Source organism: Bos taurus, chromosome 11 (genome assembly GCF_002263795.3).
Source record: "Bos taurus isolate L1 Dominette 01449 registration number 42190680 breed Hereford chromosome 11, ARS-UCD2.0, whole genome shotgun sequence".
Classification (NCBI taxonomy): domain Eukaryota; kingdom Metazoa; phylum Chordata; class Mammalia; order Artiodactyla; family Bovidae; genus Bos; species Bos taurus.
This window is the reverse complement of record NC_037338.1, coordinates 98893373-98918799: the sequence shown is the minus strand read 5'-3', so window position 1 is coordinate 98918799 and position 25427 is coordinate 98893373. Positions and strand designations below refer to the sequence as shown.

Here is a 25427-nt window from a genome sequence, read left to right as displayed (position 1 = left end):
CACGTTTTCCCCCCGAGGATAATAAGAATCGAACCTCTTCCGGCCGTGAAACATGGCGGCGCCCATTGGTAATAGTACATTTGGGGGCGGGACCATACAGCACTTCCGTCCGCTTTCAGCTGTTCTGCGAGCTCGAGTCCCGCGGGCTTCAGGTATGGGGTCCGCCGGCCTGGCTCGGCTGCAGGGGCTCTTCGCAGTCTACAAGCCCCCCGGGCTAAAATGGAAGCATCTACGGGATACCGTGGAGCTGCAGCTTCTGAAAGGTGAGTGCCTCGAGCCAGACCCAGGATCCCGCTCCCGTTCCCCAGGAGTCCATCTCAGTTTCTGATCCTTGTTGCAAAGTAAGATCGTGTGACCCAGTCGTCTGGGCAGAGCCATTTCCTAATTGTCTCTTCGGTTCACAGTACCTCGCTTTCTCCCGTGTTCAGATGGGTAAACAGATTCAGTACTGTCCGTGGTCATAAGTAATTAATAAGTGGTAAAGTCGAGAAAGCTGAGCGCCAAAGAATGGATGCTTTTGAACTGTGGTGTTGGAGAAGACTCTTGAGAGTCCCTTGGACTGCAAGGAGATCCAACCAGTCCATTCTGAAGGAGATCAGCCCTGGGATTTCTTTGGAAGGAATGATGCTAAAGCTGAAACTCCAGTACTTTGGCCACCTCATGCAAAGAGTTGACTCATTGGAAAAGACTGATGCTGGGAGGGATTGAGGGCAGGAGGAGAAGGGGACGACAGAGGATGAGATGGCTGGATGGCATCACCGACTCGATGGACGTGAGTTTGAATGAAACCCGGGAGTTGGTGATGGACAGGGAGGCCTGGCGTGCTGCAGTTCATGGGGTCACAAAGAGTCAGACACGACTGAGTGACTGAACTGAACTGAAAGTCAAGATTTGAACCCAAGTCTGTTTCTTAACTTCTGCTCTTCTCTGCACCGTGGGCTTTCAGCTGTCTTCTACAACAGAGTCGATGAGATGTTCTTTATGTGTATTCAGGTCTCAATGCTGGGAAGCCTCCTGCCCCTAAACAGCGTGTTCGCTTCCTGTTGGGACCCGTGGAAGGCAGCGAAGAGAAGGAGCTGACCCTCACAGCCACCTGTGTGCCCACACTCATCGACCATCCGCTGGGTAATGCACATTCGGGAAAGGGGCTGGGTGTCGCTTCCCCGGGAAATCCCTGCCCAAAGTCAGTGTGTCCCAGCCAGACTCCTCCTGTCCCAGACCAATGTAGGACCACAGTGGCAATGAAGTATTTGACCAGAGATTGGCAGAATTTCCTGGAAAGGGCTAGATAGTCAATATTTTAGGCTTTGCAGGTTTCTGTCGTTGTAGTGCAGAAGCAGCTATCGACAGTGTGTAATGAGCCTGGCTGTGTTCCAGTAACACTTTACCTGTGGATTTGTTGTTGTTTAGTCACTAAGTTGTGTTCTCTAAGTTTGATTCATTTGGGACCTTGTGGATTGTAGCCTGCCAGGCTCCTCTGTTCATAGGATTTCCCAGGCAAGAATCCTGGAATGCGTTGCCATATCCTTCTCAAGGGGATTGAACCCGCATCTCCTGCATTGGCCGGATTCTTTACCACTGAGCCACCAGGGAAACCAGGCATCACTGACTGAATGGATATGAGTTAGAGTAAACTCCGGGAGTTGGCGATGGACAGGGAGGCCTGGCGTGCTGGAGTCCATGGGGTCGCAAAGAGTTGGACACGACTGAGCGACTGAACTGAACTGACCGTGGAAGCCCCTTACTTGTGGATACTGACATTTGAATTTCATGTATTTTTCATATATCATGAAATAGTATTCTTTTCATTTTTTTAAAACCACTTATCATTTTAATTTGTGGGCTGTAAAAAAGCAAAACTTGAGGATTTGACCTGTGGACTGTAGTTTGCTGACCCCTTTATTATTCTGGGATTCCAGGTAAAAGTTGAGACCCTAAGGTAGAAGTCTTAAGGACAGAATTTGGAGCTCCTGTGAAAGAGTGACTTAAAAAAAATTTTTTTATTTTATTGAAGTATATTTGATTTACAATATTGTGTCAATTTGTGCTGTACAGCAAAGTGAACCAGTCCATTCTAAAGGAGATCAGCCCTGGGTGTTCTTTGGAAGGAATGATGCTAAAGCTGAAACTCCAGTACTTTGGCCACCTCATGTGAAGAGTTGACTCATTGGAAAAGACTCTGATGCTGGGAGGGATTGGGAGCAAGAGGAGAAGGGGATGACAGAGGATGAGATGGCTGGATGGCATCACTGACTCGATGGACGTGAGTCTCAGTGAACTCCGGGAGTTGGTGATGGACAGGGAGGCCTGGCATGCTGCTATTCATGGGGTTGCAAAGAGTTGGACATGACTGAGCGACTGATCTCATCTGATCTGATGTATACATTCTATTTCACATTCTTTTCCATTATGGTTTATCACAGTATATTTATCCTTTCTACGTGTATGTGTGTGTGCGTGTGTGTGTGTGTGTGTGCACGCGTGCTCAGTCGCTCAGTTGTGTCCCACTCTTTGCAACCCCGTGGACTGTAGCCAGGCTTCTCTGTCCATGGAATTTTCCAGGCAAGAATACTGGACTGGGCTGCCATTTCCTTCTCCAGGGGGTCTTCCGGACGCTGGGATCAAGTGTGAATCTCTTGTGTCTCCTGCATTGGCAGGTGGATTCTTTCCCACTGTGCCACCTGGGAAGCCCATTTTATATAAAATAGTTTGCATCTGCTAATCCCAAACTCGCAATTCATCATTCCCCTACTTCCCTTCCCCTTTGACAACCACAAATCTGTTCTCTATGTCTGTGAAGAGTGACATTTTATAGTCAATGAAGCTAACCAATGGTGAAACTAGTTCCGATAATGAGCCCCCATTATTAGATATAATTAAAGTATATGTTTGGGAGGCTATAGGAAGGCTAAGGAGCTTAGAGGCCAGGAAGCTCTAAAACTGCTTGGACAGAAATATTCAGTGAGTCAACAGTATTCAGTTCAGTTGCTCAGTCGTGCCCAACTCATTGCGACCCCACAGACTGTAGCAGGTCAGGCTTCCCTGTCCATCACCAACTCCCAGAGCTTTTTCAAACTCAGGTCCATCCAGTCGGTGATGCCACCCAACCATCTCATCCTCTGTCATCCCCTTCTCCTCCTGCCTTCAATCTTACCCAGCATCAGGGTCTTTTCTAGTGAGTCAGTCCTTCGCATCAGGTAGCCAAAGTATTGGAGTTTCAGCTTCATCATCAGTCCATCTAATGAATATTCAGGACTGATTTCCTTTAGGACTCATTGGTTTGATCTCCTTGCAGTCCAAAGGACTTTCAAGAGTCTTTTCAAACACCATAGTTCAAAAGCATCAATCTTTGGCACTCAGCTTTCTTTAAAGTCCAACTCTCCCATCCATACATAACTACTGGAAAAACCATAGCTTTGACTAAAGGGACCTTTGTTGGCAAAGTAATGTCTCTGCTTTTTAATATGCTGTCTAGGTTGGTCATAGCTTTTCTTCCAACGAGCAAGCATCTTTTAATTTCATGGCTGCAGTCACCATCTGCAGTGATTTTGGAGCTCAAGAAAATAAAGTCTCTCACCATTTCCGTTGTTTCCCCATCTATTTGCCATGAAATGGTGGGACTAGATGCCATGATCTTAGTGTTCTGAATGTTGAGTTTTAAGCCAACTTTTTCACTCACCTCTTTCACTTTCATCAAGAAGCTCTTTAATTCTTCTCTGCTTTCTGCCATGGGGATGGTGTCATCTGCATATCTGAGGTTGTTGATATTTCTCTTGGCAGTCTTGATTCCAGCTTGTGATTCATCCAGCCCGGCATTTCACATGATGTACTCTGCATATAAATTAAATAAGCAGGGTTACAATATACAGCCTTAATGTACTCCTTTCCCAATTTGGAACCAGTCTGTTTTTCCATGTCAAGTTCTAACTGTTGCTTCTTGACCTACGTACAGGTTCCTCAGGAGGTAGGTAAGGTGGTCTGGTATTCTCATCTCTAAGAATTTCCCACCATTTCCAAAACCCCTTGGACAGAAATATTCAATGAGTCCACAGTATAACAACAGCAATAGGAAGTATGATGTGTTGAGGGCCTACTCTGTACTAAGTACTATGTTAGGCTTTTCCCAAGTACCATCTCACTGAAACCTGTGAAGTGGGTCCTAGTCCCATTTCACAAATGATAAGATGGAAGTTCAGTGTTGGCTAATGTTAAATCATGTAGCCTGGATTCATTAGGCTCTTAACTACCCCGTACTGTTACCCTAGGTTCCTCTTGATCTTCAGAAATGTAAAAGCTTCTAGCTCATTCCTGCATTCTTCATTTTTTTTTTTTGGACATCTTTCCTGAAGTATAATTTATGTACAAAAACCTGTACATAATTATATCAGTTTGATGAGTCATTCATTCTTTTGGGAAATGGGTTATTTCCTGAGCAGTCAGTGAGTTCTGGGCTCTGTGAACACACAGACTCAGGAATTCGCAGCCTCCATTTTCTCACTGGGAGACTGTCCAGAACCCGCCTTCCACAGGAGCTGGATGGGGAACCCCCCAGTCTTAATTCCAGTGTTCTGCCCAGTGCACTCAAAGCCCTTCATTGAGGGAATGGTGACAGGCAGACTTAACAGGCCTTTTGGGTTGCCTTTTCTCTGGGCCCCGGAAACTGATGAATGGTTTGGGACCCCAGGTTCCTTGGTGGGGAAGCCTGAAAGTCCAGCTTGATGCTGGTTTGGGCTCCATGAGGCAACATTCTAGGAATGAGATTGCCATGTGGGCCTAAAGCCATCCTGGAGGCTGGGTTCATTGGATAAAGACCTCATTTGTTTCTTTCCAGTTCGTGGACTCGCATTCACCAGCCTGAAGGTTGGCGTGGGACACCGGCTGGATTCCCAGGCGTCTGGGGTGCTTGGTAGGTGGTATGGTGAGCCTGGGGTGCAGTGATAGAGGCCTGGGGAGTTCTGAGGAGCCCAGTCCACTTCTCAACTGACTGCCACTTCCCACTCCTGCCTTCCTCCCCTGATCCCTCCCAAGTCTGATGTCTAGGAAGAAACTGGTGGGAAGAGGGATGTCCTGATCGTCCACCCTTATCAAGTGACCCTTGCCTGTGACATGTGGTTTGAAACCCTTTGTACACATGAATCACCATAACAGTGTTGTTTGGTAGATACCGTATGGTTTTAGGAAGAAAAGTTAGCCTCGAGGAGCACAGATGATTTGTCTTGGGTCATGTAGCGAGTGAGTCCCTGGACCAGAGAGGGAAAGCCTCTTGCTTGTGTGGGGTAGCCAAGTGCCTGACCCTGGCCCCGCTGGCAGAGCTCTAGATGTCGCTGGGCACACAAAGCCCTGAGTCATGAGCCATCTGTGTCCCCAGGGTCAGGCGGTGGCCACGTTCTCCATGCACAATAGTCACAGCAACTTGTCCTGCTTCCTGGGACACAGGCGGGTGGACGTGATCTCATGTACCCCTCCCGGGGTAGCCTCTCCAGGAGTGAATGGAGGGTCATTCTTTCCTTCAGCCAGAGGGAGAAACAGACCCGAGGAAAGGCAGGGAGTGGCCACAATGCCCCTGCTTATTGGGCCTGTCCTTTGTGCTCACCGCTTCCTTCCTGCTCATTGCCTCGGTCATCACAACACCCACAGGGATCAGACAGTAATTTTATCCCCATTTTGCTGATGCGGAGCCTGAGACCCCAGGACGTTAAAGGACATGCTGAGAACCATCCCCAGATGGGAGTATAGGTCTGTGTGACTGGGCTGGTGGTCTCTTACTTTTGAGTGTCAGGATCCCCAGGGAGCTTGCTAAGGATCCTAGCCCTCCACCCCCACTCCCACTTTGAGTCAGTCAGTATATGTGGCTGGGACCCAGAAATCTGCCTTTTCACACACGTGTCCAGAGGCTACCTTGCTTCCAGTAGAAGATGCTCTCCTTGCCCCCTGGCTGCCACACCCATCAGCAGTGGGAGTGTTCCGCTAGACGGGGTGGGGGTTGGAGAGCCCAGGGGAACCGGAAGGGGGAGCCCAGTGTAAGATCAGGCTGGGGTACCTTTCAGTGCTCGGCGTGGGACATGGACGCAGGCTCCTCACTGACATGTACAACGCTCACCTCACCAAGGTACGGGGGCTGGGGACCACCTGCTTATCCCTCCGCCCTTTCCCTGGGGGTCACTGGTAGGATTCTGAAGCAGAGAGGATTCCACAAGGGATACCCCGGACATCAGACGGCATTTTGGGGCAGGGCAAGTCTTGTGCTAGGGGAAGCTGTAACAACAGCATCATCGTGACAGCTGGCGTTGTCCCATGCTGACTGTTCTGTGCCTAGCCGTGTATGGACCCCGTCATGGATGCCTTACAGCATCCCTGTGAGATGGGATCTACTGTTAACCCATTTTACAGATGAAAGAATGAGGCCCCAAAGAGGAGATGACACTTGTTCTGGTTCACACAGCCTTTATTTCTTAAATTTTTTTGGCCACACCACTGGGCTTGCAGGATCTTAGTTCCTCAACCAGGGATTGAACCCTTGGCCCCAGCGGTGAAAGTGCAGAGTCCTACCCATTGGACTGCCAGGGAATTTCCTCACACGGCCTCTAAGGAGGCAGAGCTGGGATTTGAACCTGGGTCTGTCTGACCCCAGAGCCTGATCTTGATACCACTGCATTCTCTCCGCAGTGCTGAGAAGTGGATACCACCGTCTTGGCGTCAGGGAGCTTGCATCCCTGCTGAGCCGTGGGGTCTGGCTTCACGAGTGTGTGCAGAGATACCACATTAGGAGACCCAGGGTGTGCGTGGTTAAGAGCAGAGACTGGAGTCAAGTGGCTTCACTGTAAGACTCCAGCTTGTAGCACTGTTGGAGCCAGCTCCGTGTCCCGGGCTGGATTACTTAACATCTATGTGCGTCCATTTCCTCATCTTTGAAATGGGAGTGAAAACAGTACCTCCTCCACGGGCTTACTGTGAAGATTAAATCAGTGGCAGTGTGGAACGGGCTCAGACAGCCACTCGCACGTGGTGGGTGCTCAGTCGATGTCCCCGCTGTCACCCTCACTGTCGTTGTCGTTACTCTTACCTGAGGCAGAGGCAGGGAGCTACACAGATCGTATTTGGAGGGAAGAGAGAAGCCGACAGTTGCCCGGGAGGGGCCTGGGAGGCTCCAGCGTCAGGTTGGATGGAAGTGGAGAGGCATGGAGGCTGGGGGTGGTCACAGGGTGGCTCTGGGCGCCCTGTGCAGGCTGCCGATGCTGCTTGCTGTCACAGGAGAGTCTGGTGGAGAGGCATGGAGGCTGGGGGTGCTCACAGGGTGGCTCTGGGCGCCCTGTGCAGGCTGCCGATGCTGCTTGCTGTCACAGGAGAGTCTGGTGCCCTTGCCCAGGAGGCAGCTGGGCAGGGGCTGAGCGCCCGAGCTCCCCGAGTGCCCCCCACCCCCAGCCTCAGTCTAGTACCCTGGGGGCCTGAGCTGCTGGACCACACCTCCTTCCTCTGTGCAGGGCTTAGAACATGCCTTGCCTCCCCATCCTCCAGGACTACACCGTGCGTGGCCTCCTGGGCAAAGCCACAGATGACTTCTGTGAGGACGGGCGGCTGGTGGAGAAGACGACGTACGGTAAGAGCCCAAGGGAGTCCTGGGCGGGGGGCAGGAAGAGTGGGTGCTCCCGCCCTTTCACTTGCTTTCTTTATGCTTTACCCCGATGTGGGCCGTGAGGGTCCCTGTCAAACACTCGCAGACACACCAAGCCAGGGCTGGCTCCTGGGGGTGTGGACACATGATTCTGTTTTCCGAGAATGCCCTGTCCTCCCCACGCTTTCTCACCTGGCTTAAATGTCACCTCCCCAGGGAAGCTTCTCCAGCCCCCAGGCTCGGACCAGGTATACTGTCAGAAGTCATCGGCTAAAAAAAAAAAAAAAAAAAAGAAGTCATCAGCTGACGATCAGTGGTTTTAATGTCTGTCTCCCACCAGGATGTCACCCATGAGAGCAGGATAGTATAGTTCCACTCCCGTGGTCCCCCATGGCACTGGGCCTGGGATGTGGGAAGCGCTGGATGGATCAGTGGATGGGTGATGGATGGATGGATGGGTAGATGGATAGGTGGCTTGTTTTTCATTTCTTGCTCTCCCCATGTTCTAAACTGTCCTGTAGGATCTGTTGCATTTGCTTGTTTGACACGTTTCTGAGCATCAACATGTGCCAGTCATTGTGGGGCGCACATATGGTGAATCAGATGGGGTCCCCAGTATCAGTGATCTCACAGTCTAGCAAGGAGAGCAGACACACCGCTACGTCTTCTGGAGAAGATTAAAAACACGGCAAAGCAATGCTACGTGTTTGTACTTGTAGGTGTGTGTCAACTACCAACAAAATGTTCTGAAGACAGCTACCAGGTTGACGCTTTTGGGAGAGCGGAAGCTGGAATTTGGAGGAGGGGAGGTGTTTGTTGGTATTGGTCTGAATTTCTGGAAGAAGATTCTTAAGTCATTAAAAACTATTGTAAAAACCCAGGAAAACTAAGTGCCAGGAAAGAGAAGCAGGTAGAGAGTGTCAGGAGCCAGGAGGAGGAAGCTGTTAGCTTCCAGATAAGACAACAGCACGAATGAAACCAGACAGGAGGGATGCGAGGCCCATGCCCTCCCCAGCTGGCCAGCCTTTAGTCCCTACACCTGCTCCCAGAGCTCTGGCCAGTGGAGGCAGAAGTTGGCGCCTGTCCCAGCTGGCCCACAGGCTCGGCCCCACGCGGGTTTGAGCATCCCCAGGCTTTGGTGCTGCCTTCCCCAGAATCCCTCGGTGGGACCAGTATGCAGAGCCTCTCCCACTTGTTGCCAACCCACTTCTGTGTTTGGACAGGTGGCACCCTCCCTCCAGGGATGCCTGGCATGAAAAACCCTGGACTGGGGCTCAGGGGGCCTGGCTTAGAAGAGCAGGCAAGTCATATCATACTATGAGCCTCATTTCCAGAAGAAAGTGGGATTTTTTTTTTTTTGGTTGGTTGGTTTTTTTGGGTTGAGAGGAGGGTGTGGTTTTTTTTTCCCCCAAGCCACATGGCATGCTGGATCTTAGCTCCCTGACCAGGGATCAAACCCATGCCCCCTGCATTGGGAGAGCAGAGTCTTAATGACTAGACCAATCAGGGAAGTCCCAAGAACAAAACATTCTTAACCTGGAGCCTGTGAATCCCTTGAATTTGTCTTCCAGACGTTGAGTTCATGTGTATATTTCTAAGAAGAATGTCCAGAGCTTTCATAAGATTCTCAAAGGACTCTTCAACCCCCCTACATGGGAACCCTGGGACCTAAGGATGTGTGGGACCCCCTCTCAGTTCCAAGGACGGGGCTGATTTGTGGGAAGGAAATTTCTAGCTGTCTCAGTGGGCACCTGTGTGCTTACCACTGCCTGGCTTTTCCAGACCACGTGACCAGAGAGAAGTTGGACCGTATCCTGGCTGTGATCCAAGGTTCCCATCAGAAGGCTCTGGTGACGTAAGAGAGGCCTGGCCCACACCTCCCTGCAAGCGGGACCTCAAGGAATAGCTGGGTGGTTGTTCAGTGGCTAAGCCGTGTCCAACTCTTTATGACTCCATGGACTGCAGCACGCCAGGCTTCCCTGTCCTTCACCATCTCCCAGAGTTTGCTCAAACTCATGTCCATTGAGTCAGTGATGCCATCCAAACATCTCATCCTCTGTTGCCCCCCTCTCCTCCTGCCTTCAGTCTTTCCCAGCATCAGGGTCTTTTCCAGTGAGTTGGCTCTTGGCATCAGGTGGCCAAAGCATTGGAGCTTCGGCTTCAGCATCAGTCCTCCCAACAAATATTCAGGGTTGATTTCCTTTAGGAAGTGCTGTGGGGGGTGGGCGGGGATGGGGGTAGGGCAGTGCTCGAAGGGTAAGAAGTTAACCCGCAGGACTCTTGTAGGCTCTGCCTCCCTGGGGCAGATTCCATGGATCTTCCTTTCTGAGCCCCAAACGAGGCACAAGCGCCCACTCCTTTCAGGGCGAGCAGAAATGTTTCCTTGTGCCAGGGCATGGGCCAGCCCCTGGAGAGATCAAAGGGAACAAGAGACCCTGGTTGGGCTCGTAGGGAATATATGAGCTAACAGAGAAGAAAGCCAGGCGACCACAGCATCTCAGCAGAGTCAGGTGGAAGTAGTCAGTGCAGGTACAACTGAACGGGGGTAGAGCCTGCGGGTCAGGATTGGAGGGCACCGGAAGAGGCTGCTGTGAAGGTGGCTAGAGGAACTGAGAAGGTGGGAAGCGAATGAAGAGCTTCAGGAAAGGCATGAGTGGGGCAGGGCTGGGGTAGGTGGTCAGCTGCCTGATCTGGCCCCTCCTGATCCCCAGGTACTCCAACCTTGACCTACAGACCCAGGAGGCCTATGAGATGGCCGTTAGCGGCGTGATCCGGCCCATGAACAAGTCCCCGATGCTGATCACCGGCATCCGATGCCTCCAGTTTGCGCCTCCGGAATTTCTCTTAGGTAAGTTGCTCCAGGAAGTTGGGGCAGCACCACGGGGCTCCCGAGTTCATGTAGTCACTGTGGGAGACCCTTGCGGAGGCCAGCGTGTGTGAGCGCTGATCTCAGCTGGTCAAGGCAGCAGGGGCCCGCTTCCTTCCCAGCCTGAAGCTGGACTTGGCTAATCGCACAGCTCACAGAGCAGATAGATGTCTCCTGCCAAGTCCCCCTTTGAAGCCAGACCTTAACAAGCAGAGGTTATATGTAGTGGCTCCTCTCCAGAGCCGCCCAGTGTCTCAGGTCACTGTGGGGCATCAGACACCACTTTCCCCTCCGCCCTGATCCCACCCAGCTCAGCACCTGCTCCATCACCACTTCTTTCTTTCTTGTGTTAACAAGGGCTCCTTTCTTGAGTGCTGACCAAGACTCTCCTGATGCTTAATGTGTTATAGAAATGATTCCTAACAATCACCTTTTTTTTTTTTTGGCTTCACCATGTGGCTTACCAGATCTTAGTTCACTGACCAGGGATTGAACCCATGCTCCTTGCAGTGGAAGCATGGTGTCCTAACTACTGGACCACAGGGAAAGTCCCAACCTGGGGGTTCCTCTGAAAAGGCAGATTCTGATTGAACAGGTCTGGATGGGGCCTGAGACTCTGCCTGTCTTAACAGACTTTCAGGGCCTGCCCTGAGCTACACTTGGAGGAGGAAGGGGTCTGGCTAAGGTTATCACACAGCCAGGAGGGCTCCCGGGGTGTGGACCTAGATCCGTGTCATCAGAGGCTGTGCTCCTGACCGCCACCTTGCTGTGTGTCCCTGGCAGAGGTGCAGTGCATGCATGAGACACAGAAGCAGCTGCGAAGGCTGGTGCACGAAATCGGCCTGGAGCTGAAGAGCACCGCTGTCTGTGCCCAGGTGCGGCGGACACGGGACGGCTTTTTCACCCTGGATGATGCCCTCCTGAGGACCCAGTGGGACCTACCGAACATCCAGGATGCCATCCAGGCTGCAGCACCCCGGGTGGCAGCAGAGCTGGAGAAGAGCTTGAGGCCTTGGCTGGGCACCCAGGAGCCCCCTGGTCCAGGCCAGCCCTGGGACTCCAAGAGGCCATGCTCTGCCTTGGGACCAGAGAGCCACGTGGGGCATTGACAGGCCAGCAGCTGGCGGAACAGTGGATGTCTAAAAATAAGAGCTGGTGGAACAGTGGGTGTCTAAAAATAAGAATTGTTCATGGCTGGAACTGCTAACTGCAGAACATGAGAGCAGGAGGGGCTTTTTTGCACATGACAGAAAGCCTGAAGCTGTAAGAGAAACCATTAACAGGAAGTTCCCTAGTTAGGGAACTAAGATCCTGCAAGCCGTGTAGTGTTGCCAAAGGAAAAAAAAAGATCAACAGACTTAGCCCAGTTAAAAACTCTGTACAGAGGAAAAGACGCTAAATGAATGACAGATAAAAAATAGTTGTTATAAGTTTAAGCAATAATATTTATAATATATAAAGAGTTCTTACAAAACAATAAGAAAAGCATGACAAGAAAGTTGATCAAATGACGTGAATTGTGTGTTTATATTGAAAAAGCAATCCAGATGGCTAGTAAACCTGAAATGATGTTCAGACTCTAATGATGAAAGACATTCAGATGAAAATGAGATGACTTTTCCTTGCCTTTCAAATAAACTAAGAAAAAGATAACATCCATTATCGGGGAGGATGTGAGAAGATGGGCGATTTATACACTTGGTGCCAAGTTGCTTCAGTCATATCTGACTCTTTGTGACCCACAGACTGTAGCCCCCCAGGCTAGCTCTGTCCATTGGATTCTTCAGGCAAGAAAATGAGTGGGTTGCCATTTCCTTCTCCAGGGGATCTTCCCAAGCCAGGGATCAAACTAGCGTCTCCTGTGTTGGCAGGCAGATTCTTACCACCAGAGCCATCTGGGAATATGCTTGCTAGGAATACACAACTGTGTAACCTTTCAGGAGTAATTCGATGGTATGTATCAGCATTTAAAATACTCCTGCCCTGGGACTTCCTTGGTGGTCTGGTGGTTAAGAATCTGCCTACCAGTGTGTGGGACGTGGATTTGATCCCTGCTCTGTGAACTAAGATACCACATGCCCCTGGGTAGCTAAGCCCCACAGTGACTGATTCCTTGAGCTTGTGCTTCGTAACAAGAGAGGGATCAAAATTGGACCCCCTCTGTTGGAAGTATAGAGTCTTAACCACTGGACTGCCAGGGAAGTCCTGGAAAGAAATCATTCTTAACCGAATGAAAACAAGTCGTATTCTGTGGTCCCAGGGATTAGGACTTTGACATGTAAATTTTTGGGGGACATGACTTGACTCATAACAGGTGGTTAGATACTCACCTGGGCTGGCCCAGTGCTTCTCAGAGCCCTGCTGTCCTGTAACCAGAAAACTCCCCCTGAGGTCAGGGGAGGCCCCTTCTTCCCCTCCACTACCCCTGTTATCACCACAGCAGTGGCTGACTGGGGCACGTGTTATGCTGTGGTTAATAAACATTACCCAAGAATTTCTCCATGGGAGCGCTGGGGACCAGGGCTGTTCAAAACTTTCCTCGCTGCCAGCCCAGGGAAGCGGTGAGGGCGCAGGGCGCAGAGTGGCTCCCTGGGGCATGGACTGTAGCTGACCCCTCCAGGGCCTCTTCCATGGGACCCTGGACCATGGAAGAGGAGCTGGGATGTGGATTTGATCCATGCTCTGTGAACTAAGATACCACGTGCCCCAGGGTAACTAACCAAGCAGCTCCTCTTCCATGGTCCAAATAAGAATTTAAGTTTTGACTAAACTGTATATAAGAAGTGTATCTGGGGACTTCCCTGGTGGTCCAGTGACTAAGATTCCACACTCCCAATGCAGGGACCCCAGGTTCTATCCCTAGTCAGGGAACTAGATCCCACATTCCACAACTAAAAGTTGGCACACTGTAGCTAGAAGTTTCCCTGTGCTGTAACTAAGACTGGTGCAGCCAGGTAAAAAATTATTACTTAAAGGAATGGAGACAGTGACAGACTTTTTATTCTTGGGCTCCAAAATCACTGCAGATAGTGACTGCAGCCATGAAATTAAAAGATACTTTCTCCTTGAAAGAAAAACTATGACCAACCCAGACAGCATATTAAAAAGCAGAGACATTACTTTGCCAACAAAGGTCCATCTAGTCAAACCTATGGTTTTTCCAGTAGTCATGTATGGATGTGAGAGTTGGACTATAAATAAAGCTGAGCCCTGAAGCATTGATGCTTTCGAACTGTGGCATTAAAGAAGACTCTTGAGAGTCCCTTGGACTGCAAGGAGATCCAACCAGTCCATCCTAAAGGAAATCAGTCCTGAATGTTCATTGGAAGGACTGATACTGAAGCTGAAAGTCCCAATACTTTGGCCACCTGATGCAAAGAACTGACTCATTTGAAAAGACCCTGATGCTGGGAAAGATTGAAGGCAGGAGGAGAAGGGGAACCACAGAGGATGAGATGGTTGTGTGGCATCACCGACTTGATGGACATGAGTTTGAGTAAGCTCTGGGAGTTGGTCATGGACAGGGAAGCCTGGTGTGCTACAGTTCATGGGGTTGTAAAGAGACACGACTGAGCGACTGAACTGAAGTGATTGTTTTCTGGTGTGCTGAGTCTTCATTGCTACGCACAGGCTTTCTTTAGTTGCGCTGCGCCGGGGCTGCTCTTCATTGCGGTGCACCACTTCTCATGCGGCAGCTTCTGTTGCGGAACGCAGGCTCTAAGTGCATGGACTTTAGTAGTTGTGGCTGTCAGGACTTACGGCTTGGGGGCTTCAGCAGTTGCGGTGCAGAGGCTTAGTGCCCCATGGCGTGTGGAATCTTCCTGGACCAGGGATCAAACCTGTGTCCCCTGAAGTGGCAGGCAGATTCTTCACCACTGGACCACCAGGGAAGTCCAGAGACTATAGTAATCCCTGTTTTACAGATGAGGAAACTGAGGCATGAAGGGGACAAATAACAAGCCAAAGGATACCTGACAAGGGAGTCCCGAGCCCAAGACCACATCTGTGCTGTTCGGAGTCAGCGTTACTGACCGCCACACCATCCTGCCTCTTCTTGAGCTATTGCTGCTTTTGTGGGGTTGTTTACTAACCAAGTCCCAGGCCTGGCACATGGTAGGTGCTTAGGCACTTTTTGTTTAAGGAACTGAGTGCCTGGGCTTCCCTGGTGGCTCAGTGGTAAGGACTCTGCCTGCCAATGCAGGTGTCGTGGGTTCGATCCCTGGCCTGGGAGGATCCCATATGCTTCAGAGCAACTAAGCCCATGTACCACAATTCCTGAGCCCACACGCTGCAGCTACTGAAGCCCGGGTGCCCTAGGGCCTGTCCTCTACAGTAAGAGAAGCCACCGCAACAAGAAGCCTAGACTCACCACAACTGGAGACTAGCAGCCCTCGCTGTAACTAGAGAGAAATCTGTGCAGCCACGAAGACCCAGCATAGCCACAGGGAAAAAACAAATGGAGTATCTATTGTGATACTGTGATGTAAAAAGAAGTATGTTTTTGGGTCTTCCTCCCTAGCTCCCAGCCAGAGCTCCTAAAACCCTTGTAATTTCCTAAGCGATAAAGGTGAAAAGAACATCTTGAATATCTTCTGTTGTATGTTTTATGCCCAGTTCCTGAAGGAGCTCCAGAAGGTGAAAGTGGCAAGCACCTTTTCTTATGATAAGCCCCTTTCAGGACGTCCCTAGTGCATCGGCCACTACAGAATCTGCCTGCAGTGCAGGAGACCTGAGTTCGATCCCTGGGTTGGGAAGATCCCCTGGAAAAGGGAAAGGCTACCCACTCCGGTGTTCTTGCCTGGAGAATCCCAGGGATGGGGGAGCGTGGTGGGCTGCCGTCTATGGGGTCGCACAGAGTCGGACATGACTGAAACGACTTAGTAACAGCAGCCGCAGCACCCACTCCAGAATTCTGTCCTGGAGAATTCCATGGACTGTATAGTCCATGGGGTCCCAAAGAGTCAGACACGACTGACTTTCACTTTCCAGTGGGTTAAGACTCTGCTTCCAGTGCAAGGGACTCTGGTTCGATCCCTGGTCCAAGAACTAAGAATCCCGCTTGCCTTGGGACAACTAAGTCTGTGCGCCACAACTAGAGAGAAGCCCTCAGGCCGCAACAAAGAGCCAGAGAACTAAGACCCAACACAGCCAAATAAATAAAAACAAGCCCCTTTCAGCCACACCCACCTACTTAATAGAAGCGCCATAAAAAACCCAAAGGATGGGGTTTTGAGAGCTGAGTTAGCCAACACATCTGGGTGCTGGGGAAGGGGAGCAGCCGGAGAGGGCTTGGAAACCCAGCACGCCTCCCACATGGCTTGCTTGCCCTGCGGACCTCCACCGTTTGGTCCTTCCTGAGTTGTATTCTCTGTAATAAACTAGTGAACATAAGTGTTTCTCTGAGATGTGTGAGCTGTTTGAGCGAACTTTCAAACTTAAGGAGGGGGTCATGAGAATTCCCAGCTTCAGTCAGCAGTGTGTGTAGGTGACAACCTAGGACATTGTCATCAGTGTCCGGAGTGGGGGCAGTCTGCTGGGACTGCGCCCTTGACCTGCATGGTGTGAGTGAACTCCAGGCAGGCCGTGTCAAAACTGAGTTCTATTGTAAGTCACCCAGTCCTGTCCATCAGGAATTACGGAATTGCTTGGTATGGAAAAGCCTCCACATTTGGTGTCAGAAGTACTGTGTACAGAAAGGAAACAGGAGTTTTCACTTGTATATGTGCTCAGTGTATACGTATTACCTGAATAAAAAACTGAAGTGGTTACTTTTGTGTTTTCTTTGGCAACATGAGAGACCTTAGTTCCCCAACCAGGAATAGAACCCATGCCCCCTGCCTTGGGAGCACAAAGTCTCAACCGCTAGACTGCCAGGGAAGTCCCTCAAGTGATTAATTTTGTAACAAAGTGGGATTACAGTATACACAGTTATCACAATTGGCTTCTTTTATCCAGCAGTAGAGTGTGGCCCTTTCTGGGCCCTCCCTGTTGGCTCTGGGTAAAGAACCCGCCTGCCAGTGCAGGAGACACGGGTTCAATCCCTGGGTTGGGAAGATCCCCTAGAGAAGGAAATGGCAGCCCACTCCAGCATTCTTGCCTGGAGAATCCCGTGGACAGAGGAGCCTGGTGGGCTGCCGTCTATGGGGTTGTTTAGTTGCTCAGTCCAGACACGAATGAGTGACTAAGCAATGACAACATGGGCCTCTCCCTATCTGTCCATCAGGTACAAATGTTCCTTCCTCCAGACTCCGTGGGGGTGCCCAGAGACACAGGGAGGAAAGCCCTGTCCCCTCCCCTCCTCTTGGGCTGTTCCTTCCCATTGTACAAACTGTGACTCCAGGATGTGGCAACTTTCCCAAAGGCCTGGGTTCATCCAGTTTGGTAACAGTGCTCAGCTGCTCAGTCGTATCTGACTCTGTGACCCCATGGACTGTAACCCGCCAGGCTCCTCTGTCCATGGGATTCTCCAGGCAAGAATACTGCAAAGGGTTACCATCTCCTCCAGGGGATCTTCCTAACTCCAGGATTGAACCCTTGTCTCCTGCTTGGCACGCAGATTCTTTACCACTGCACCAGCTGGTCTGTGGTTTATTCAACATTTACTCAATAAATGTTCATTAGATGCCTACATATTATTGGCCACATGCTGGTATGGGCACCAGGAGTATATCAGTAAACAAGACAGCCTAAATGCTAAGTGGGGAAAGGGAAGTTGGTGATGTTAACTAGGGCTGCCTGAGCAGTCTTTTGAATAAAATGCTGAACAGGGTGAGCCACTGACTCAGGAAATAACCTGGAAGTTGTTCAGTCATTAAGTCGTGTCTGACTCTTCGTGACTCTATGGACTGCAGCATGCCAGGCTTCCCTGTCCTTCACTATCTCCTGGAGCTTGCTCAAACTTGTGTTCAGTGAGTTGGTGATGCCATCCTACCGTCTCATCCTCTGTTGCCCCCTTCTCTTGCCCTCAATCTTTCCCAGCATCAGGGTCTTTCCCAGTGAGTTGGCTTATCACATCAGATGGCCAAAGTATTGGAGCTTCAGCTTCAGCATCAGTCCTTCCAATCAATATTCAGGGTTGATTTCCTTTAGGCTTGACTGGTTGGGTCTCTTTGCAGTCCAAGGGACTCTCAAGAGTCTTCTCCAACACCACAGTTCAAAAGCATCAATTCTTCAGCGCTCAGCCTTCTTCACAGTCCAACTCTCACATCCATACATGACTACTGGAAAAACCATAGTTTTGACTATATGGACCTTTGTCTGCAAAGTGATGTTTCTGCTTTTTAATATACTGTCTAGGTTTTTCATAATTTTTCTTCCAAGGAGCAAGCATCTTTTATTTCCAAGGCTGCATTTACCATCCTCAGTGATTTTGAAGCCCAAGAAGAGAAAATCTGCCACTGTTTTCACTTTTTCCCCATCTATTTGCCATGAAGTGATGAGACTGGATGCCGTGATATTAGTTTTTTGAATGTTGAGTTTTAAACCAGCTTTTTCAATCTTGTCTTTCACCCTCATCAGCCAAGAAAACTGCCAGTGCAGTTCAAATGGTGTGTGATACATTTGGGGCCCACAGTGGCCCAGGTGGAAACGCAGTGCCCACTGATAGCTTGCTATTGCTGCTAAGTCACTTCAGTCGTGTCTGACTCTGTGCGACCCCATAGACGGCAGCCCACCAGGCTCCCCCGTCCCTGGGATTCTCCAGGCAAGAACACTGGAGTGGGTTGCCATTTCCTTCTCCAACGCATGAAAGTGAAAAGTGAAAGTGAAGTCGCTCAGTCGTATCCGACTCTTAGCGACCCCATGGACTGCAGCCTACCAGGCTCCTTCCTCCATCCATGGGATTTTCTACTGGAGTGGGGTGCCATTGCCTTCTCTGACTAATTCTTATTGACAGCTTGACAGCCTGTCAATAAGAATCACCTTGGGTCCTTTACACTCAAGGTGAATGTTCCAACGTTCCACATTCTCAGCAACTGGGGCCTTGGATCCTTTGTATCAGAATTGCCTCTGAGTCAGAAACTGCTGTGGGGCCAGGATGGAAGATCTGAACCTGGGTTCCATGTGACTTATTTAACCTCACAGGGATAAGAGTCAGCACAACCAGTGTTTGTTCCTTCAAAGAGGCCCCAGTGCGGGGGGCATTTCCTCTGGCATTTACACCAATGACTTCTACAGATGGGAAGAACTAGCTGGCCGCTCTATTATATTCTTAATGGCTGGACTGATACCATCACTATAATTTGTTTCCAGGGCGCAGTGCCCAGCCCAGGGCCTGGGCAGGTTTGGCATCAGCAGACCAGTGAACCTGAAGGGACAATGATGGCATCACTTCCTAGGGGCTTCTGGTGTGCTGGGCTCTATGCTAAGACACTTACAGGGACTGTCTCACATGGTATGGAAGTTACTGTGATTACCTCCACTTCGCAGGTGAGGAAAGCTGCCAGGGAGGGAGTGACCTCCTGCCTAGCAGAGCATCTGTCTCTCAGTAGGACCCTGCCGCTCCCCACCCCCATTTCTGAGCAGATAGTTACTCAAGACATCAGTTTAGCCTGCATGCCTCCTGCATCTCTGTGTTGTATTCCATGCAGATGGAAATTAAAAGAAAGCCAAAGTACCAATACTTACATCAGACAAAATAGACTTTAAAATAAAGACTGTTACAAGAGACAAAGAACACCACATAATGATCCAGGGATCCATCCCAGAAGAAGATATGACGACTGTAAATAAATAGGCACCCAACAGAGGAGCACCTCAGTACATAAGGCAATAGAAGGATTTGGTGGGCAGAGAGAACCTGGAGTCACGGCAAATATTCAGGCAATGTGTAGCCCCAGTCTGCCAGGAAAACCACCCCAAGTCCCTTATTTTCCTCAGTCGCTGTCTCTAACCTTCGAGTGCTTAACAACGTTGCTAAATTGTACCAACAATGTAAGCAACGGGAGATCTGGGAATTGGGCTTTAAATTTTAAGTTACGTGATTGAGTTTCTTATTTCAAGACATAGACTGTTTTGAAGACAAAGAAAGTGCCAGATCGTCCTTACCATGCTCAGAGTGGGCTCTCCAGAACATCAGTGTCACTGACAAACCCGCTGGCCTCCATGCTGGCCAGTCGCCAGTTGAGGTAATGGCCACTAGGGTGCAATGGGGAGGAGGGGGTGCAGCCTTAGACCTTGGTGGTGGAGGGGCCTCGGTGCGAACCCCAACTTGCCCTGTTTACTGACTGGGTGATTTGATCTCTGTGACACCTGCTACAGCACAGATGAACCCTAAAGACATAATGCTAATGATGGATATCGTTATATTATAAGTGAAATAAACCCATCACAAGAAGACAAATACTGTTGGATTCCATTTATATGAGTTACTTAAAGCAGACATTCAAAGGGCCAGAAGATAGAATGGTGGTTGCCAGGGGCTGGGAAGTGGGGAGTTCATGTTTCATGTGTATAGAATTTCAGTTTTGCAAGATAGAAAGAGCTATAGAGAGGGACTTCCCGGGTGGTCCAGTGGCTAAGCCTCTATGCTCCCAGTGCAGGGGGTCTGGGTTCAATCCCTGGTCAGGGAACTAGATCCCATATGTCGAAACGAAAAATCAATCCTGTGTGCTGCAATTAAAATCCGGTGCAGTCACATAAAAAATTTTTTTAAAAAGTTATAGAGATAGTTCCTGGTTTGATCCTGGGTTTTGGCACCAACACACACACACACACACACACACACACACACACAGCAACAGCAACAAAAACAAACAAACTATAGAACTAGAAAGTAGTGGCATTTGCATAACAGTGTGAATGTGTTGGGTTGCATTGGATTTCCAGAATGGAAAAACCTGAACAAACTTTTTGGCCAGCCCAATACTTAATGCCACTAGATTGTACACTTAATGATGGTTAAAATGGTTAATTTTATAAGTACCTTATGTATATTTTACCCCCCAGTTTTCATTCCAATCCCAAAAGAAGGGCAATGCCAAAGAATGTTCAAACTACTGCGCAATTGCACTCATTTCACACGCTAGCAAGGCAATGCTCAAAATCCTTCAAGCTAGGCTTCAACAGTATATTAACAGAGAATTTCCAGGTGTACAAGCTGGATTTAGAAAAGGCAGAGGAACCAGAGATCAAACTGCCACCATCGGCTGGATCATAGTAAAGGCAAGAGACTTTTGCTTATCCAGAAAAACATCTACTTCTGCTTCACTGAGTATGCTAAACCCTTTGACTGTGTATTAGTAGTGAAAGTTGCTCAGTCATGTCCGACACTTTGCGACCCCATGGACTATACAGCACATGGAATTCTCCAGGCTAGAATACTGGAGTGGGTAGCCTTTCCCTTCTCCAGGGGAAGCTCACAGCAAACTGTGGAGAATTCTTAAAGAGATGGGAATACCAGACCACCTTACCAGCCTCCTGAGAAACCTGTATGCAGGGCAAAAAGCAACAGTTAGAACCAGACATGGAACAACAGACTGGTTCAAAATTGGGAAAGGAGTACATCAAGTTTATATATTGTGACACTGGTTATTTAATTTATATGTAGAGTACATCATGCGAAATGCTGGGCTGGATGAATCGCAAGCTGGAATCAAGATTGCTGGGAGAAATATCAAAAACCAGATATGCATATGATTCTACCCTAATGGCAGAAAGTGAAGAGGAACTAAAGAACTGCTTGATGAAGGTGAAAGAAGAGAGTGAAAAACCTGGCTTAAAACTCCACATTCAAAAAACTAAGATCATGGCATGCAGTCCCATCACTTCATGGCCAATAGATGGGGGGAAAATGAAAACAGTGGCAGATTTTATTTTCTTGGGTTCCAAAATCACTGTGGACAGTGAATGCATATTCATTCAATGTTACTTGTTGAATGAATAAACATCAATATCCAGATAACTTCAGTTTTCAAGATATGAGTTTTTTTACATTTCCCAGCTCACTCTCCCTGCCCCCCACTATTGTACCAAGAATGTTAGCTCATTAAGGCCCCACTTTGAACTATAAGGACCTTACTTTCCCAGAGGAGCCAGGAACATGCCTAGCACACACAAATGTATCATTGTAAGAAGGAGCTGACATTTGCCTATTTCATTATGGTCATTAAACCAGCTTTTGTATCTGTGATCACTTGTGAAGTGGCCACAGCAGGTATTATTTTACCTACTTTATAGATGTAGAAACTGAGGCCTGGGGTGTTCAGCCACTGGCCCAGCCTCCCACATCTGTCTATACGTGCCATGGCCTGCTGAGCATTAACTCTGTTTGACCACAGAATAAAAACAAATAAAACCCGGTTTCCACCACTGTATCATCACCTGATTTCTCTGCAATATCCTGTCCGACCCTGACTGATCCCTCTGCTTTGAACACTTCAGCAGGAGGCATGGGACTCATCTGGAGGTGGGCTGGTTAGGCAGAGGGACCGATATTAGTCACTCCAAGAAGTTCCCCTCTGGGTGAAACTTGGCTCACCATGCAGTGAGGGCGGTGGAGGTTGACTAAGAGAGGCAAGCATCAGGTGGGTGGTCAGGTGTGATGGTTGGGTGATGGGCTATCCCAGGGCCTTCTAGCTTCCTCAGGGGTCTGCAAAGCAGCCCATGATCAAATTGACCCCTGTTGCCCAGCTTTCTTCTCGCTGACCCCAACCCTATCAGTACTTCCTGATCCCCTAGCAAATCAGAAGCCAGAAGAGCCCTAAGATGGCAAAACAGGCTGCCGAGTTCCTCCCAGGTAAACCAGCTGGGCAGGTCTGCTGGTGCCAGGGTGAAGGGTGGAGCTGCAGGTCAGCTCCAGCCCAGGAGCAGAGCTAACTAATGTTGGGCCTCTGGGGAGAAGCCAGATACAGTCTCACCTGGTTTTGATCCAGGGCTGGCTCTTAAGGTCCAGTGGCTCTCTAGATGAGTTGGAAGATGGCCAGTTTGGAGGTAGCATTTGATGGACATCATTGCTGGTGGTTAGAAGCAACTTGTCAACTATCCAAGAACACTAACCGGGGAGCTCAGATATCAGAAACACTTTGGGAGCTTGTTAAAAAAAATACAGCCCTGTTCCAGGCCTGCCAAAGTGCAATCCCTGAGGAGGGGTTAGAGACCCAAATCTTTTTCTTTAAAATCCCTCTCAGGTAATTGTGACACTCAGAGGTTTGGAAATTATTGTTGTTCAGTTGCTAAGTTGTGTCCCATTACTTGCGACCCCATGGACTGCAGCATGACAGGCCTCGCTGTCCCTCACCATCTCCCAGAGTTAGCCCAAGTTCACGTCCACTGAATTGGTGATGCTATCCAACCATCTCACCCTGTGTTGCCGTCTTCTGCCTTCAATCTTTCCTAGCATCAAGGTCTTTTCCAATGTGTTGGCAGTTTACATCAGGTGGCCAAACTACTGGAGCGTCAGCTTTAGTATCAGTCCTCCCAGTGAGCATTCAGGGTTGATTTCCTTTAGGATTGACTGGTTTGGGGCTTCCCTGGTGGCTTAGCAGTAAAGAATCTGCCTGCCAACTCAGGAGACAAGAGTTCAATCCCTGAGACAGAAAGATCTCACATGCCACGGAGCAACTAAGCCTGTGTGCCACAACTGTTTAGCCTGTGCCCTAGAGCCCAAGAAGTGCAACTATCAAGCCCGTGGGCTGCAACTGCTGAAGCCTGCGTGCTGTAGAACCTGTGCCCTGCAAAAAGAGAAGCAACTGCAATAAGAAGCCTGTGCACCGCAACGAGAGAGTAGCTCACTGCAACCAAAGAAGAGCTGGCGTAGTAACAATGACCCAGCACGGCCAAGAATAACAAAGAAATAATTAAAAAAAAAAAAAAGATTGGATCTCCTTGTAGTCCAAGGGACTCTCAGGAGTCTTCTCCAGCACCAGAGTTTGAGGGCATCAATTCTTCCGCGCTCAGCTTTCTTTATAGTTCAGCTCTCACATCCATACGTGACCACTGGAAAAACCACAGCTTTGACGAGATGGACCGTTGTTGGCAAAGTGATGTCTTTGCTTTTTAACACCCTGTCTAGGTTTGTCATAGCTTTTCTGCCAAGAAACAATCGTCTTCTAATTTCATGACTGTGGTCACCATCCGCAGTGCAGTGATTTTCGAGCCCAAGAAGAGGAAATCTGTCACTGCTTCCACCTCTTCCCCTTCTCTGGGAAAGGAGCAAAACCTCCTACTCAGAGGAATCAGGACAGAGGGGCCAACACCAAACTCAAGGCTGAGTGAGGCTGTTCATTTTTGGTCACTGGCCTGGCCTCTAGGTCAGATCTTTGGTCAGATACGTGCGTGTGTGCTGAGTTGCTTCAGTTGTGTCCGACTTTTTACAACCCTGTGGACTGTAGCCCACTAGGCTCCTCTGTCCATGGGATTCTCTAGGCAAGAAGAATGGAGTGGGTTGCCATGCCCTCCTCCAGGGGATCTTCCTGACCCAGGGATTGAACTCATGTCTCTTAAGTCTCCTGCATTGGCAGGGAGGTTCTTTTCCACAAGCGCGACCTGGGAAGCACTTGGGCAGGTATAACCTTTTCTTTTTCTTTTTTTTAATATTTATTTATTTATGGCCATGCTGGGTCTATGTCGCTTTGCACAGTCTTTAGTTTTGGCACGAGGGCTTCTCATTGCGGTGGCTTCTTTTGCTGCAGAGCACAGGCTCTAGGCACACAGGTTTCAGTGTGTGACTCGCAGGCCCTAGAGCTCAGGCTTAGTAGTTGTGGCTCAGGGATCAAACCCGTGTGTCCTCCTTTGGCAGGTGGATTCTTATTCACTGCGCCAGCAGGGAAGTCCCAGGTACAACTTTTAAGAAGCGCAGCAGAGATCTGTGGCTAAGACCTTGGGCTTAAAGGCTCAGAGTTCTGGATTCAAGTTCTGACTCCTTCTGTTAATGCGTGACCTTTGGTGAGACTCAGCTGGGAGGCAGGACAGCCCACCATCGGCTAGGCTTTGGAGCCAGACAGTTTGGTTGCTTCTTGGGTCTGTGACCTTGAGCAAGTTGCTCCACCCCTTGGAGCCTCAGTTTGGAAATGGGGACACTTGCCTCCTGGCAGTCTGGTGGGGAGGTGCTGGAGACAAGTTCTTATCTCCCAGCTGATCCAAAGGGTTTCAGAAGTGTTAGGTTGTTACTGCTATCAACCCTGCTCTGGGGAAACCTTCAGCTTCTGACTGGTTTGGGTGGTGGTTGTCACCTTTCCCCTGATTGGCTACCCACATGCCTGACGGTAACCAGCGCTTTCATCACACTGGGTCCAAGCATCAAGCCTGGGGCCCCACAGGCTCCATTCTCCCATAGAGGAGGGCCCCAATCTGGCCTTCCTCCCCTCCCCAAAGTGTCCTACTGTTTGGTGACACTGCATTGGTGAGGTCAGGCTGCCTGGAAATGACCCCTTTCAGCCCTCAGGGATGAAAATACAGATTGCCCTTTGTTAGTGTTTTGAATTCCAGTGGACATGTCAAATGACAAATGTTTTGGGGTAAGGTTTACACTGGAGATGATCAAACAACATTTCCACACTCACAGCGTCAATTGTCCTTTGCAGCCTATTCCCTAGCACCATCTGGGCACATTCTGAACAATGGCACCCGTCACTGTCTGCATTCCACCACCAGTTGGCTCCCTACTGCCTGGGATGACAGTTGGGATCACTTCAGACTCGGGGCGGGGGAGTGCTGCCACAGAGAACCCCCTCTTCTCTGTGGGGCACTCTGAGGATCTGCGGCCAGTGGCTTGGTAGGACCTTCCCAGCCAGGGCCCTTCTAGAGGCAGCATCCCTGGCAGTTGGGCATATCTCTGAGTAGACACTGCCCCCTTGAGGCCTCTTCCCACCATGACACCTGGGAGTGCTGACCTCACACAAAGGGACCTGGGTTATACTTTCCAAGCCAAGGGTGCCTTTAAAATTGGCCCCAAATGCAGAAGTCTCTGGAGGACTGGCGGTGTAGTCCTTCTCAACTGGAGAACTTGGAACC

The 25427-nt window shown here is 49.7% G+C and overlaps 1 protein-coding gene across 7 annotated transcripts; it reads left to right on the top strand.

Moving 5' to 3' along the window:
* The first annotated feature begins 94 nt into the window (after positions 1-94).
* On the top strand, positions 95-21770 carry TRUB2 (TruB pseudouridine synthase family member 2). Of its 7 annotated transcripts, none has more exons than XM_059891172.1 (9): positions 95-263; positions 994-1125; positions 4832-4906; positions 6048-6109; positions 7516-7597; positions 9395-9467; positions 10324-10460; positions 19479-19603; positions 21025-21770. In XM_059891172.1, exons 1-9 carry the CDS (start codon positions 155-157, stop codon positions 21358-21360), a joined length of 1131 nt encoding a protein of 376 aa, XP_059747155.1. In that variant the 5' UTR covers positions 95-154; the 3' UTR covers positions 21361-21770. The 7 variants fall into 7 exon arrangements, 4 of the variants coding, with proteins under 4 accessions (XP_059747155.1, XP_059747156.1, NP_001421680.1 ...); NR_197959.1 differs by lacking the exons at positions 19479-19603; positions 21025-21770 and adding exons at positions 8134-8331; positions 11262-16246 and having other exon boundaries at positions 108-263; NR_197960.1 differs by lacking the exons at positions 19479-19603; positions 21025-21770 and adding exons at positions 6667-6820; positions 11262-16246 and having other exon boundaries at positions 108-263.
* The last annotated feature ends 3657 nt before the right edge of the window (positions 21771-25427 follow it).

Bases quoted from the DNA above. Each gene is read 5' to 3' on its own strand.
- TRUB2 (XM_059891172.1), top strand. From the start codon at position 155: ATGGGGTCCGCCGGCCTGGCTCGGCTGCAGGGGCTCTTCGCAGTCTAC. The intron at 4,907-6,047 runs GTAGGTGGTATG...GGTACCTTTCAG, and splicing joins CCAGGCGTCTGGGGTGCTTG to TGCTCGGCGTGGGACATGGA. The intron at 19,604-21,024 runs GTAATGGCCACT...ATTTATATGTAG, and splicing joins CTGGCCAGTCGCCAGTTGAG to AGTACATCATGCGAAATGCT.